Source organism: Phoxinus phoxinus, assembly GCF_949152265.1.
Source record: "Phoxinus phoxinus genome assembly, chromosome: 6".
Taxonomy (NCBI): Eukaryota; Metazoa; Chordata; class Actinopteri; order Cypriniformes; family Leuciscidae; genus Phoxinus; species Phoxinus phoxinus.
In genome coordinates, this window is record NC_136881.1 from 29223340 (window position 1) to 29238106 (window position 14767).

At 37.2% G+C, this 14767-nt stretch overlaps 1 protein-coding gene across 1 annotated transcript in view; it reads left to right on the top strand.

Annotated features, from left to right (window-relative positions):
- tenm3 (teneurin transmembrane protein 3) overlaps positions 1–14767 on the top strand; it is a 274509-nt gene that overhangs the window by 147122 nt on the left and 112620 nt on the right. Inside the window, exon 4 of the mRNA XM_079616081.1 lies at positions 11949–12155. Within this exon, the coding sequence (XP_079472207.1) occupies positions 11949–12155 (207 nt within the window). The remainder of the gene's footprint in view (positions 1–11948; positions 12156–14767) is intronic.

The window sequence follows — 14767 nt, forward strand, 5'->3', positions numbered from 1 at the left end:
AAGCTGAAAGCAAATGGCGACCAGCCACTCTCTCTTTCTCTCTCCCTCACTCTCTGACATAGATGTGTCAATTGCAGTGCTTTCTCTCCTTAACTGACCCTAATTCCCCTTTTGATTGCTCTCGTTCAGTTACCTTAAGTGGGTAGGGTAGGATTAGGGTTTTTTTCTGACTGGTCTGCTCAACCCCTCACCTCTGGATGTGCAGACCTTTCACCAGGACTTAACTACTTGAACCTTGTGATCTCCCTGTGTATCTTCTTTCACAATGGCCATGCCTTAGGAAGCCTTGGGCTGATTTTGCATTATACGTATGTAACCAGAATGTGAGTTATTTAAGTCAATTGTTATATAAGTCTACCCTTAACAATATAGCACATTAAAAAGAAACTGTTGATATTGGCAGATTGAAGTTAGTCTAGCTTGCTAGCTGGGGTGTGAGTGGGTCCAAGCCCTCCCCAGGGGACGGTTTACATGCTGGACTGGAGAGAAGATTGGATTTGTGGGTGCAAAGGTCAGCATGTGGGGGTGGTGGCCCGAGGACCAACCTGACCTCTGAAACCTTTATCATCCTACTCATGTCACATATAGAATATCTCTCTGTCCTTCTTTTCTATTTATCTTTCTTTCTATCTTGATCTATGTGGCATCTGATCTATCTATCTATCTATCTATCTATCTATCTATCTATCTATCTATCTATATAGCGTTCTATCTATATATCTATATAGCGTTCTATATAGCGTTCTATCTATCTTATCTTATATATATATCCATCTAAATTTATATTTTACATTTATTCATTTAGCAGACGCTTTTATCCAAATGAGAACAATAGAAGCAATACAAATAGAAGCCTTACAAATGAGAACAATAGAAGCAATTAAACTAGCAGTAGGACAACAGTATGTAAGTGCTATGACCATTCGCAGTTCAATCTAACGCAGTAAAACAAAACAAAAACAAAAAAATATATATATATTATTTATTTATTTTATTTTTTATGATAGAATTTAGGAGAAAGTGTTAGTATTACTGGATCAAGTGCTGCCGAAAAAGATACGTCTTCAGACGTTTCTTAAAAATGGCTACGGACTCAGCAGCTCTGGTTGAGTTAGGCAGATCATTCCACCAGCAGGGAATAGTCATGGTAAAGGTCTGAGAAAGAGATCTATCCATCCATCCATCTATCTATCTATCTTAACCAGCAAACCAGCACTAACCACTATCATAAGAATGACATTTCATTCCATAGATTCTATCTCCATCTGACATTCCCATACAGTAGATATCTGCTTCTGGAAGCCGGTTCATAAAGCCAGCTTATCTCCAGCTGGAGTGGATTGGCCCTCTTTGGTTAACTACTTGGGCTGAACCCAGTCACATATTTTTGCATTTGCTTAAATCCCTAATTCTGGCACATTGTTGAATCACGCCGGCACGACCGCTGTTCCCAGCTCATTATATACAGAGGTTGAAGGACTCTTCCTTCTCACAGCTGTGTGTGCATTTGTGTGTTTATAATATCTGCGTATCAGATCAACAGCATTGTCTGTAAAAATTCTCAGCCACATTAATCTGTTGACAAAGAGCGCTCGGCTGGCCAAAACTTCTCCCACATTTGCCATTGCGGCAGCTAACCACATGTGGCCCGCTGAAGGACCCTGCCCGCACCCCTCATTGTAACTGGCCGTGTGATTATGTGTGCGTGTGTGTTAACAGTCTCTCCCTCAGCACCCTGCTGTTCCCATTTGCTGGTTACAGCAATAAACTGGGCAAGCCCTGGTTGTTTTAACAGCACATGTGTTGATGAGCACTCTCTGGCTTTCTCAGCATAAGAAGGACCCAATTAGACTCAAGTCAGAAGTCTCTGGAACTGTGAGTAAGTGTGCACGAGTGTGTATATTTGATTTTTCTCACTTGTTTATAAAATGTTGAAATGACCTTGCTGTTTAGAGGTGTCTTGCGCTTGTTTATGATGGCAGTGGAGCGCTGAAGTGTTTCTCAGAAAAGCGTATTCAGGCACAGTCCTCCAGTTGACATATTTGCATCTATTCATCCTCCTTAATCCCACCATTCTTTTATTCTTCTCCAGTGATGTTCATGTGTTTCTGTATGGATGATTGTTGATGATGATTGTTTTGTGTGTGGTAGCATTTTAAAAGACTTTTTGAACCTACATAGAGAATCCGCACAGAAAATATTGCTTTTTAATGTAAAAACCACAACTGTATGCATCATAATGTTCAATCATTTGTTCAACGTTTATTAGAGCGAGTGTGTATGCGCATACACTAAGGTTAGCTGGTTTTATAAACGCTACCCTCCACATTACGCTCTCCGCACACTTCCGTCTGCACCATTAACATCGCTGTGGCATGAATCATTGTAAATCGAATAGTGCACTTTGTGCGGGAATGAAACACGCCTGTCTCCGGATCATAATGGCGGAATTATAGCTCTCCCCCCATCATCACGCACGCGCTGAAGTCATACCAAACCCAATTAAGGAGAATCCGTCTTCATTTGCTGGGTTTTGGAGGCTGACAGGCAGAGTGTCAGAGATGTGCTTTGGATTGTTTTCTTTTTGTGGCGAGGTGGGGGCCCGGCTCGTGAGCTTGATCGATCACAGGAAGCTGGCCAGGTATTGAAGGGTGTTGTTGCGGAAGGGGCGAAGACCTTAGATAACATCATCATTAGCCGGCAGACTGACACTTATGTGCGCATCATTATAGGCTTCATTGCGGATGGTGTGTGTATCATCATGAGTATAATGGTTTCGAGTTGTTGTTTTTTTTTTTTTTACTTATTGTGGTTTCAATTTCAATGTCTTGGTGGTGCTTTTTGTACAATTATTTTTTCATTACATAAGTCCCCCCCCCCCCCCCCCCCCAATTACATACTATAAACTCCTTTTAAATATGCATTTATGCACTAGTGCATTAGTGTATGAATTTTATAAAGGTTATGTTTTCATCAGAGTCTGATAGCCCCTCCCCCTCCGCTATGTAATTAAAGCTGCAACAGTTGAGTGCATGAAGTGTCCAACATTTCACACTTCGTTAATTAAGTGCTTCATCCAGGTATTTAAAATGTCATTTTTCTATTTGGAATTTTCATTGTGAACTCACTACTTACTAAACGGCATAGAATAGTGCACAAGTTTGCAAATTGGGATCTATAGTATCATAACATGATACTAAACCACACATTGTTCCATCTGCCTATGCTGACACTTCATAAATAAACTGCACCCCAATGACAATAACTGCTTCATGATGGCAATGTTAAAGTTTAAAGTTTTATTTGTCAAATTCATAGCAACAGCTAGTACTTGTGGACAATGAAATTCACCTATAAATGTGTCATTGCTGCTACATTTAGCTGTAAATTGTGACTACCGTCACTCTGGCATCTCTAAGGCATTTATGATTCAGCAGCATAGACTGTGTCTGCTCAGATCTCATGCCAGACGGCCCACACCAGAAAACAACTAGTCCCTGGATTTGTTTTTAAACTTCATGGTACAGAATGTATAAAATACTTTTGTTTGTGGCCATTTTTATCAACTTAACAAAACTCAGTTTAAAAAAAAAGAAAAAAGTTTCAGTTCGTGTTGTTTACAACATTTCAAGTAAATGGCTCTACCAATATTTGCTCTAAACGCTTTACTGCATGCTGCTTTAATGTCAATTAATTTAAAATGTAGGGCATATTTGTAGTTTCAGTTTAGCTTTCGTTTTCAGCTAACTCGCATTTTTTATTTTAGAAAACAGAAATATTTTCAACTGCTAGTTTTTTTTTCCTTCATAGTAGTTCAATAAATGATATCCTCGATCCACACACGTATGAATTTTTCTGTCTATGAAAAAAACACAAACAGGACTATGACCTACTGTACTCTGGAGAGAAAGAAGAGAAAATGAGTGCTGAGAGGAGGGAAAGAGATGGGAGATGAGATGTAGTTTGAGATCTGAGTGAAGGCGAGGGAGATAGATTGAGGAGCCGAATCTAAGAGGAGAGAGAGAGAGAACGCTATTGGTGTTTATAGATTCGGCCTCTTTGTATTTCTGTTGCAACGAGGAATTTCTTTTAAGGAGGGAGAAAAGGCCGGAGAGAAAGAGCGAGCTTGAGAGAGTCTGAACAGAGAGCTAAAGCATCAGAGAGAAGCAGAGAGCTTCAGCGGTTTTTGTTTGTTGGTGGAATATTGGCATTTGCAGACTATGATGTTTGCTAATGAAGTATAAACCTAGCTCACTCAGATTGATCCTCCAGCACATCACCTCCAGGCTTACCTTTAGCACTCAGCAAGACATCCAATATTTAAACGCTCATAATTATTAATGGCATTTATGATAGGTCACTCACCTTTAATACTGTTTAATTAATTTGTTGCCACGTCAATCCAATTTCAATCAAAAGTTAACATAAAACAGCATTTACATTTTTACACATTTTCTCTCAAAAATACGTTTCATTAATTGTAATTATAAATAAAAATCAGAACCAGATTTTAGTTATATTTCTCTTTTTTTAAAGTTACATTGGTAATTGTAATATGATAATTAATGTAAAATAATATGTACAGGTGAAATTTGAAAAATTTGAATACCGTGCAAAAGTTCATTTATTTCAGTAATTCAACTTAAAAGGTGAAACTAATACATTATATAGACTCATTACATGCAAAGTGAGATATTTCATCTCGATTAAATATGTTAAAGATTATAACATCAGCGGTTGTTACAATCTTAATGATTATGGCTTACAGCGTATGAAAACCCCAAATTCAAAATTAGAATATTTTAAAATGGTTTTCATAGCTGTAAGATAATCATCATAATTTTCATAGTCCTCAAAATTATAACAAATAGAGGCTTGAAATATCTCACTTTGCATGTAATGAGTCTATATAATATATTAGTTTCACCTTTTAAGTCGAATTACTGAAATAAATGAACTTTTGCACGATATTAAAATTTTTCGAGTTTCACCTGTACACATAATTAATATTAGTATATTTAATATATTTATATTTATTTCGATTTATAAATATATGCAATTATATAGTATTTTATAACAGTAAATGCTACGTTAAGATTCAAAGATAATTTTAAAATATCTAAATTTGTATTAAAAGGTAACATGTGGTCAGTTTTGACTTTCAGGCATATATTCGCCTTGTTGTATCCTGTTTATCCACCAGATTACACACTCCCAAGTTCACTTTTCTCAGCACGTAATAAAAAACGTTCTAGATCACAAAACAGATTGAAGATATGAAAACAGGTGTGTTGCCAATTCTGTGTTTCTTAAAAGCTATTGTGAGTCTCTTTCCTGTTGAAGCATCATCGGAGCATGGGCTGTCTCTCTCATGTTAGGCCAGCCAGAAGTCCCAGGTGTAAGGGTATAAGTCTATCTCTTTCTTCAACCGTTTTCTTGTTCTTCCTCTCTCTCTTTCTTTATCTGTTCCTCACCACTAAGGGACCATCTCTGCTTCATTTCACATGTCGCCCGAAGGGGGAAAGGGCTGCGGAAAAGAGAAGCTAGCTATGGAGCGAGAAAATGAAAAGATAGAGGGAGCAAAAAGAGAGAAGGGGAGGCAGAGATTGAGAGAGCGAGGGATACTGGAGGCATTGTTCCACTCCAAGAGACACAAACAGTCTCAAGCTTTCTGGTATTCAACCCGCAGCTCCCCTGTGTTTGTGTGTGTGTGTGTGTGTGTGTGTGTGTGTGTGTGAGTGTTTCCAAAATGTTATAATTCTACAGGCAGACCAGAGAGAGGGATACAGTGACACTAAAAGATCAGTCTGATAGAGTCTAAAAAAGACTCTAATTTTCTTTCTCTCACTCTCACACTCGTCCATTTCTCATGCATTTTTTCCTCCATCTTCCTTTAGCAATTTCTTCTCTCTCTCTTTCGATCTACATACATAAGTGCTGATGTTGAGGCCTACTGTTTGCATGAGTGGTTTTAATGATGCGCATGCAAGGCTCAACAATAAGGATGGCCCAGGGCCATTTCAGCCCAGTTGATGGATAAGGCCACTGCTGTGTTGTCACTGCATCCTGTGTTTGCTGCACACTTCAAACTCATTGCAAACTTAATTTGGTTTTCCATGATGTATTGTGTTGCGTATTGTGATTTGGCAAAATTCATTTGCAGTCTAAACTCGGTGAGGTGTTTGCGAAAACGATTTTGTGATCATCTTGGAAGAATCAATTACATCAGATAAATAAATTAGGCTATATATTATACCTTTGTTCTTTTTTAAATAATGTGAAATGAATTATGTATTAAATGTATAATAATTATTGTTATTATTATTTAGAAAAATGTAATAATAATAAAAAGGTAAAAATCTGAATTGTATGCCAATGTTTTTAAGTAATGTTTAATTATATTTATTATATAGCCTACTGTATTATATATGATAGTTATATAATGATAATAATAGTTATGTAATAATTATTAGCAGTTGTAGTTGTAATGTAATGAAGGAATATTACATTATATCATTAGATTATTATTATTATTATTATTATTTCATTATTATATGATTACGATACCACCAAATATTATTCAATTTTTCTACATTTTATAAATTATTAGCAGTAGTAATACAATAGTATTGTTTTATTGTTAATAGTATTTTATTATTTATTTATCATTTAAAAAATAATAATTTAAAAATGTAAAAATCCGAACTATTGCCCCGGGGCAGCAGGGGGAAAATGGTGTCATGATTGCTGAGTTCTTGGTTGGCTGCACAAACACACTCAATAACACCCTTGAATTTCATTTGAACTTACATGTTTCTTTTAAAAAGGACATGTGGTAAGACATGTCTAATGATAATTATACAGCATCCGCTTATTATTCAAGTGACCAACAATTGTCATTTCCATTTTTCCATTTGCGTCAATGCAATGAGAGAAACACATTATCTGTAATGAGCATTTAATCTCTAAAGGCATCCAGTCCATTCATCCAGTTTGATGGAGCGTTTGTCATGTGTTAGTCAGTGAGCCCACCCTGCAGGGGGTCCATGCAGCCACGCAAAAACTTCACGCTTTGCTTTTTTTCTCTCTCAACGATTCATTTCATATGCATCAAAGTCTGTGTATGTGCTCAGTTCTGTTACTGTGATGTGTCAACTGTTGTGTTTGGTTCTTGTTTAACTCTCAACCCATGAATTCATGTCGCACTAGATAACTGAAATGTCACCCAGTGGTAGCGAAGTGGAATAATGGCATATCGGACCATAATGCCTGGTTGTATATGCTTGTTTATAATTTATCTTGTTGAGGCATGTTACAAAGTGTGTCCTTCAGCTTTGTATGTGCTCTCTGGTCTCCACTGAGGATCGGGTAAACAGACAAAGAGAGAATGAGAAAGATCGAGACAGACGGTTAGTGATTTGAGCAGCGCGGCTTTTCTTAAGCGCTCCTGTTAGCACCGAGGCACGGGTTGCTATCGATTAGAATATGAAAACCTAGAGGCCTGCATATAAGATCGGGGATGAGGAGGCTTTGGAGGGCAGTAGAACAGACAGGTTGCACACACAGCATTCACACACACGCGCAGCAGCACAGGAAGTTGCTGATTAGATTTGACCTGGTGTCAAGCACACACAAAAAATGCTGAAGAATGCTGGGCAAAATCACACGAAGAGAAGGGAGCAAAAAATCAATGACTGACAAACAAGCGCCTTTAGTTTACTGCCGTGGAATGATGAGGCTGTGGAAATAATACCCTCATCATTGACTCTTCTGTGCCGTGTGTGTGGGTGTTTAGATGGCAGATGCTGTATTAAAAGCATAGAGCTCCAGATAAATGTGTGTGCAGTGCAGTTTATTTGCCTATTCCAAAAGATTTAGAAGTTTATGAAACTTACAGATAATTCTGACTGATACTAATAGGACGAGAAACATTCAAAGCCATTGTGAAACTGATAAACCCAAACCTGTGCATGTTTTGTAAACCGCCTACAATTAGTCTAATGAATTATAATACTCAGTGGGAAGCTTTTGAGTTCCGTGTATTAATATCAATCATTTATTTCACTTCACGGCATGTCTAAGAAGTTAACTTGTAGAATCTGATGAGAGTCCTGTTCTGTGAAAACTTTGTGTGGAGTTGTGTGTGCACAGATTCCTTGTCGGGCCGCTGAATGCAATGTTTATTATGCTTGGCGAATTTGATGTGCGTATATGGCTGACTTGATCCTCTAGCATGAGAGTACTAGTCCATGTCTCTTTCCTTTCACTAAAATAGCCATTTCTTCAGTTGTGTTTATGAGTTGGTTTGTTTGTGCACAGGAAAGATTGAGAAAATAACACTTCCCGTCCTGGCATTTCAACAGCGCTTTCATCTCTTCTTTCTGCTCTCGGCTTTAATTGACAGCTGCACTGGATTATGGGCCGTGTTCAACTTCTTTTTGCACATGACACGAGAGAAGAGCGTCAATCTGTGTTTGATCTGCTCACGTGTGGGTGTGTGTGTGTTAGACACAGGCAGTAGAGAGTGCTGATGGAGCAGGTTGGCTTGGAACCACAGACAGACCCAGGGTTATCACAGAGAGAGAGAACGAATGAAAGTGGGATGAGAGGCGAAGAGATGGAGGAAATGAATTTGTGAAAAAGGCTGCGAAACCGGGATTACGCAGCGCCCTCTGCATACTCACTTTCTTCAGTCTATTCAACAGCTGAATTCCTCACCATAAAAGGCCTGCGCGCTGCAAACCATCTGAAGCTTTTTCGAATGATCAGTAGCACTTTACATGAAGTGATTTTATTACAATAGAAAGCTGTTGTACTGAGCATCACCACAGCTGTGATTCAGCATAGGATACATAACAGAATAACAGGCTGTATTGCTAGTACAATGTATGTCACTTGACATTAATCTCTCTTTTATTGAACTGTTGTATGAGAGCAATATCACACTCGTATTCATGATAGTTCTGACTATTACACAGTTGTCGCAGTTACATTGTTTAAAATAGCATTTGTGTTGTATTACAATTATAATACTTCTTATTATGTGTTGAATATTTTCATTAATAATTTAACCACTATCGTAATGCATTTTAGCACTTATAGTAATTCACAGTTACACCTTTAAAATGTATAATGCATTAAAACATGATTTAGACCCAATTTCATGGTTCATGTTACAATGCATTATACTTTATAATGTAAAACCTTGAATACACGAGCATTATAATCAATCATACAGTAACTCTGGTTACAATTATTTATGACAATTTTGGTAAAACTTTACCTAAACCTTTTATAATGCATTATAAGAGTATTCATAATGTACGTTACAATGCAATATATCTTTTCATAAATAACTGTAACCAAAGTTAAAATGCATTATAATATTTGCAGATTCCTTGTTACATCTGAAATAGTTGTGTTTTAATGCATTATGTTTTCAAAGGCTTGACATAAGTATTATAATGTATTATAACTGTGGTCATTAGTAATGAGACCATTATAAGGTCCATTAAAAGTAATAACTAATGCATTAAAATACTTTTATAATTCATTACACATAAAGCCTTTTAAGTAAAAGGTTACCAAAATATTTAACTAAAACAAGGGATGCACTAATGCAACATCTGTGCACAGATGCCAAACGATTACTAATACAATGGAAAGAATAGTATAATATATGTATATATGTAAGGTAGAGCGAGGCGGCTGTTATAGCGAATACAACCCCGACAGGATCAGGACCCCGACGCGAAGCTCTACATTATCCCGCTTATTACATGGTCATCTACAAAATAAATCAATAATTGGACACAAAATATTGATTTAAAAAGGAGTTTATTGATTTAAAAACGATTGTATTGGTTCCTCTAAATAACACCGTGTCCATGGCAACGCTCTGTTTTTCATGGCAACGGTGTGTTATCCTTAGCAGCGGTCTGTTATCAAGAAATAACAAACCGCATTCTACATTAAAATTCAACCAAGCCATGTAATAAATATATATACATTTGCTAACAGGTTGTTTTAAAACCATGATAATTAATTACACATTTTAAAGAAATTGAAATAATAATTTTATTCACTAGCATGTGTTCCACCTTTATTTGGCTGACGTTATATGCTTTATAATAATATAATATAATATAATAATATGTGTAGTATATTATGTACAAATGTTATACTACACATATTATAGTTATAGTTATACACAAAATAATTAATTAATTAATATTCAACATTGTAATTAATGCGTCTGCTGCTGCAATTAATTCATTTTGAGAGTAGGGGTTTTTTTTTTTATTGTTTTGTTTTGGGGGTTTTTTGCAACGATTGAGCATTGTTCCTAATCATAGACACATCTGTTGTGTAGTGAATGCAGTGGTGAATCAGAGGCCATTTCACAAGAGTAAACACTTTAGTACTTTAGTCAGTTGGTCTGAGCTCAGTAGATTCAACACACACACACACACACACACATACACACACACACACACACACACACACACACACACACATACACACACACACACACACACACACACACACACACACACACAGTGGTGTATCAGTGGCAGCACATAATGTTAATGGCACTTAATTTGTTGGTTGGGATTGGCAGGCTGGTGTGAGCCCTGCTCCCAGAGGATCTGCCTGTAATTGTGTTTCACATCATAAATATATAAATAAAGCTTGCAATAATTACAAAATAATAATTCACCCCCACTCTTTCAGCCTCGCTGTATCTTTTTCTCTCACTATCATTCACACACACACTGGCTTTTTGTCTGCACGTCCTTTGCCTTTCTCTGTTTCTCTCTCACAATGCAGTGTAATGTAAGGAGTGGAAGGTAATTAGGTTGCGAGCAGGACTCCAAAGCCACACGCCACAGAAGCAGAGGTGACTTTGCTCACTGTCTCATGAGTGTGTCCAGGCCCCTGACAGGGAGCTGAGAGCCAGTCAGCTTAATTACTATTCACTCACTGCCCTCACCCTTTGCCTATGACTGCTCTCAGATCAGGGGTCTTTGACCATGTCTGATAAGCTGTTATTATATGCTAAGTGGTGGCACTGAGCCCACGTCAGTGTTTTGAGCTGGTTTGGGAAGGTGATTATGTGTCTGTGAGATTGGTTTCAGAAAGACATGAGCGAGGAAAAGAAAAAAGCCTTTCACATAACAAGAAGACTGAAAATGTCAACAAGATGACATAATTGTCACATGAATAGCATAAACTGTAGGCTTTCTCTTATTATACATTAGGCTGTTTTACTGCAACATATTTATTTTCCTTCTAAATCATTATTTATTTATATTTATGCTATTTTACTCATTGTCTTCCCTTAATGCTGTGAGTGTGTGTGCTTTTGTGTGATGTGTGTATGAATGTACGTACCATCCATCCATTTGTTAATGGCTGATTTGATGGTAAATGGACTGCAAGCGGAGGTATATCCAAGATGAAGTGTGTGTGTGTGTGAGAGATGTTGTGGTTTCCTCGGCCTCACAACTTTATGCAACACACCAATGCTGTGTCCTGAAAGACAATTGTTGGCAACATTTCCATGGAGAACATTTCCAACTTTCATGTGACCAAAGCTAGTGGAGCAGAAACATCACAAACCGAATGCTTAATCATACTAGCTCCAAACCATCATTCTTTGCTGTTTTTTGTTTGTTTGTTTGTTTGGAAGCAATGGATGATTTTTGTTCACGCCGCTTGCATTAATGTTAATCAATGCATTTGATACAGCTTCACAAACATGCGCTTCATTTTTGATTTGCAGGAAAGAAAAACAACTCAAACTTTATTTCTTTTTTCAAATCATTTACTTTTCATATTTACAGTAATGCATTTTTTTTTAAAGTACTGCTCTATGTTGGTTCTTTTCATTTGCGGTTGTTATTTTTTTATTTTCCTTTGGTTTAAAGTGGTTTTCTTTTCTTTAGGTTCTCCCATGCCATCCTCTCTCTCCAGTCCATCAGTCACTGAGCATTCCCATTCTCAACCACCCTCACCCAATCTCCATGACAACAAGAGTTCCGTCTTAAGTAATGCCACCACGCAGGCGGCGCAGGACTCTGATTCGGAAGAAGAGTACATGGCCGTTCTCTATAGACCCGTAACACAGCCTGCCCCCAGCCACAGCTGTAATGGTAAGGTGACCCGCCATCTCTTTCTCTCCTCTCAATCCCTCTCGCTCTGTCCTCCTAGGTCTTCTGAGTAAGAAAAGCGTGAAGGCTGTGTGTTCCTAGTAAAAACCACTGGAGTGAACTGTATACAGGCCTTGTCTGGAAAATGTTATTAATGAGAATGAGAATCTCAAATCTAACCAGAGGTGTTTAACCTCTGAGTCGGTTAGGGGATGTTAAATGGACTTCAAATTGCACTCGAAAACCAATTTTGCATGCTAAAAATCATGTTCAACTGAGAACTGCTAGACTTGACTGAACTTTGAATGAAGTTTAAGGGATAGTTCGGCCACAAATTAAAATTATACCTTTGTTTACTCATCCGCATGTCATTCTAAAGCTGTAAGCATGGCTTTCTTTTTTTCTGTAGAACAAAAAAGCAGAATTTGGAGGAATGTTCACACTTCTGTCTTCTATACAATGATACTAAATGGGAACCAAATCCTTTAAAGCTCAAAAAAATATATATAAAGTAGCCTATATTATTGGTCCACTTTATTCCAAGTCATCTGATGTCATATAATTATGGAAGCCTGTTTCCGCCACAGAATAAAAAAAAAAAAAAGGTAATTGCGACAATTCTCAATTTATCTCACAATTCTGACTTTTTTTCTTTCACAATTGCATGTTTACATCCCGCAATTCAGAATTGCGTGATATAAAGTCGCAATTGTGAATAATAAAGTCAGAATTGCGAGATATAAAGTCAGAATTGTGTTATAAAGTCAGAATTGTGAGATATAAACTCGTAATTGTGAGAAATAAACTTGCAATTCTGACTTTTTAACACACAATTGGGAGTTCTAAAGTCAGAATTGTGAAAAGTCAAGTAAAAAGTATTTTTTTCCATAATTGGACAATCGCAATTCCGACTTTATAACACGCAATTCAGACTTTATATCTCACAATTCTGATATATAAAGTCAGAATTGCGAGATGTAAATTCGCAATTGTGAGATAAAAAGTCGCAATTATCTTTTAAAATGTTTTATTCTGTGGCGGAAACAAGCTTCATATAATATATAGAGAAGCTATCGCTGAAAATCTTGCTGTAAACGTCTTGACAGCTGTAGGCAAAATCACAGCTTGGACATTGCACTAGAAAGTCATGTGGGTTTTTAAAGTTATATTATGATAAAATGTTAATTCCTGGGTGAACTATCCCTTTAAAAAATAAGCCGCGAATAGAATGTGTGTGCTTTAACTCGGAGTGAATTCTGTTTTATGTGTTCTGTTCTCATCTCTCCAGCAGCTATGCTTTGAGCCTCCTCCTGTTATTGTTTTCATCTTGTGTCTTTTCAGGCACTAACACAAACAAACACTCTGCTGGTGTGTTCTTGTCCTCATGCACCATGACCTCTGTGTCTTTGTTTGAGAGCCTTAGGAGCTCCAGCTGTCATCAACATCATCTTAAGCCAGCGTCCCACTAGCCGATTTTTCATGCGTACGCTTCATTTACATAGTCATTGGAGAATCAGAGGGAGTCTGTAAGCGCCGCCGCGTCTCTCAGCGGGCGAGTGTTAACAGCCCCAGCAACCAAACTCCCTGCCGACCCTCTGAAAACATCTAGCAAAGTTTAAAAAGTATCAAAGGCAGTCAGATGTGGCCTTGGTTGTGACCAATAAGCTTCTTCTTAATGAACATTTAATGTGACACTATCCTGCTCTGATCTGATCCACACAAAAAAATCCTCACAAAACCATTAATTTCATTCGAATTCTAAGGGCCAGATTTACTAACAGCTTGCGCCAGCACAAACCCTCTTTTGTCATTATAAAAATAGTGTCAGGATTTACTAAAGTCACGCAGTGAAAAAGTAGCGCTGAAAAGGCATGGACACAGTTATGTTTGTGGCTGACTTTGTCGCATATACATTTGTAAGAGTTTCACTTTTCAGACGCAAAATCTATGGGAGAATAGTATTTGAATGAATCATGCAAGATGATTTACCAAAGTTTGCACTCTTAAATTTACTGGTATTTGCACCAGTATTTAACTATTTAAAAAAAGCAGCACCCAGCTCTTGGTAGATTGCGTTGGTCATTATGGAGATAATCCGGATGTCTCTGTTCTTTCATTTGCACAACGTCAGTAGATCATACGCAGTACTTTACATTCCCAACAGCATTTGTAATTTTTTTTTGGAATTACGCTCTAATGCTAATTTGCCCTGTTTAGTAAATATGGCCTTAAGTTTATATACATATATATATATATATATATATATATATATATATATATATATATATATATATATATATATATATATAAATATGTTTGTGCTGTAGTTCTGCTATTTCGTCTTTATGTGGCAGTGAATTGAAGAGACATGTCACATAATTTTATTTTGTCTGTCACCACTTTTCCATTCTTAATCATTGAGTGACAGAAGCAGTTTCAGCAAAACCCCAACTAAAATCGATTCGTTTTATGTCGGCTAGTGAGACATTGGCTTTAAAATGTTACAAACTTATAAGCACATTTGAAACGTATAAATGAATGGTTTTACAGTTGTGCTCCACACAATCCAAAACTTGTATCTTATGCTTAAGCTGCCATTCATTTAAATCAACCTG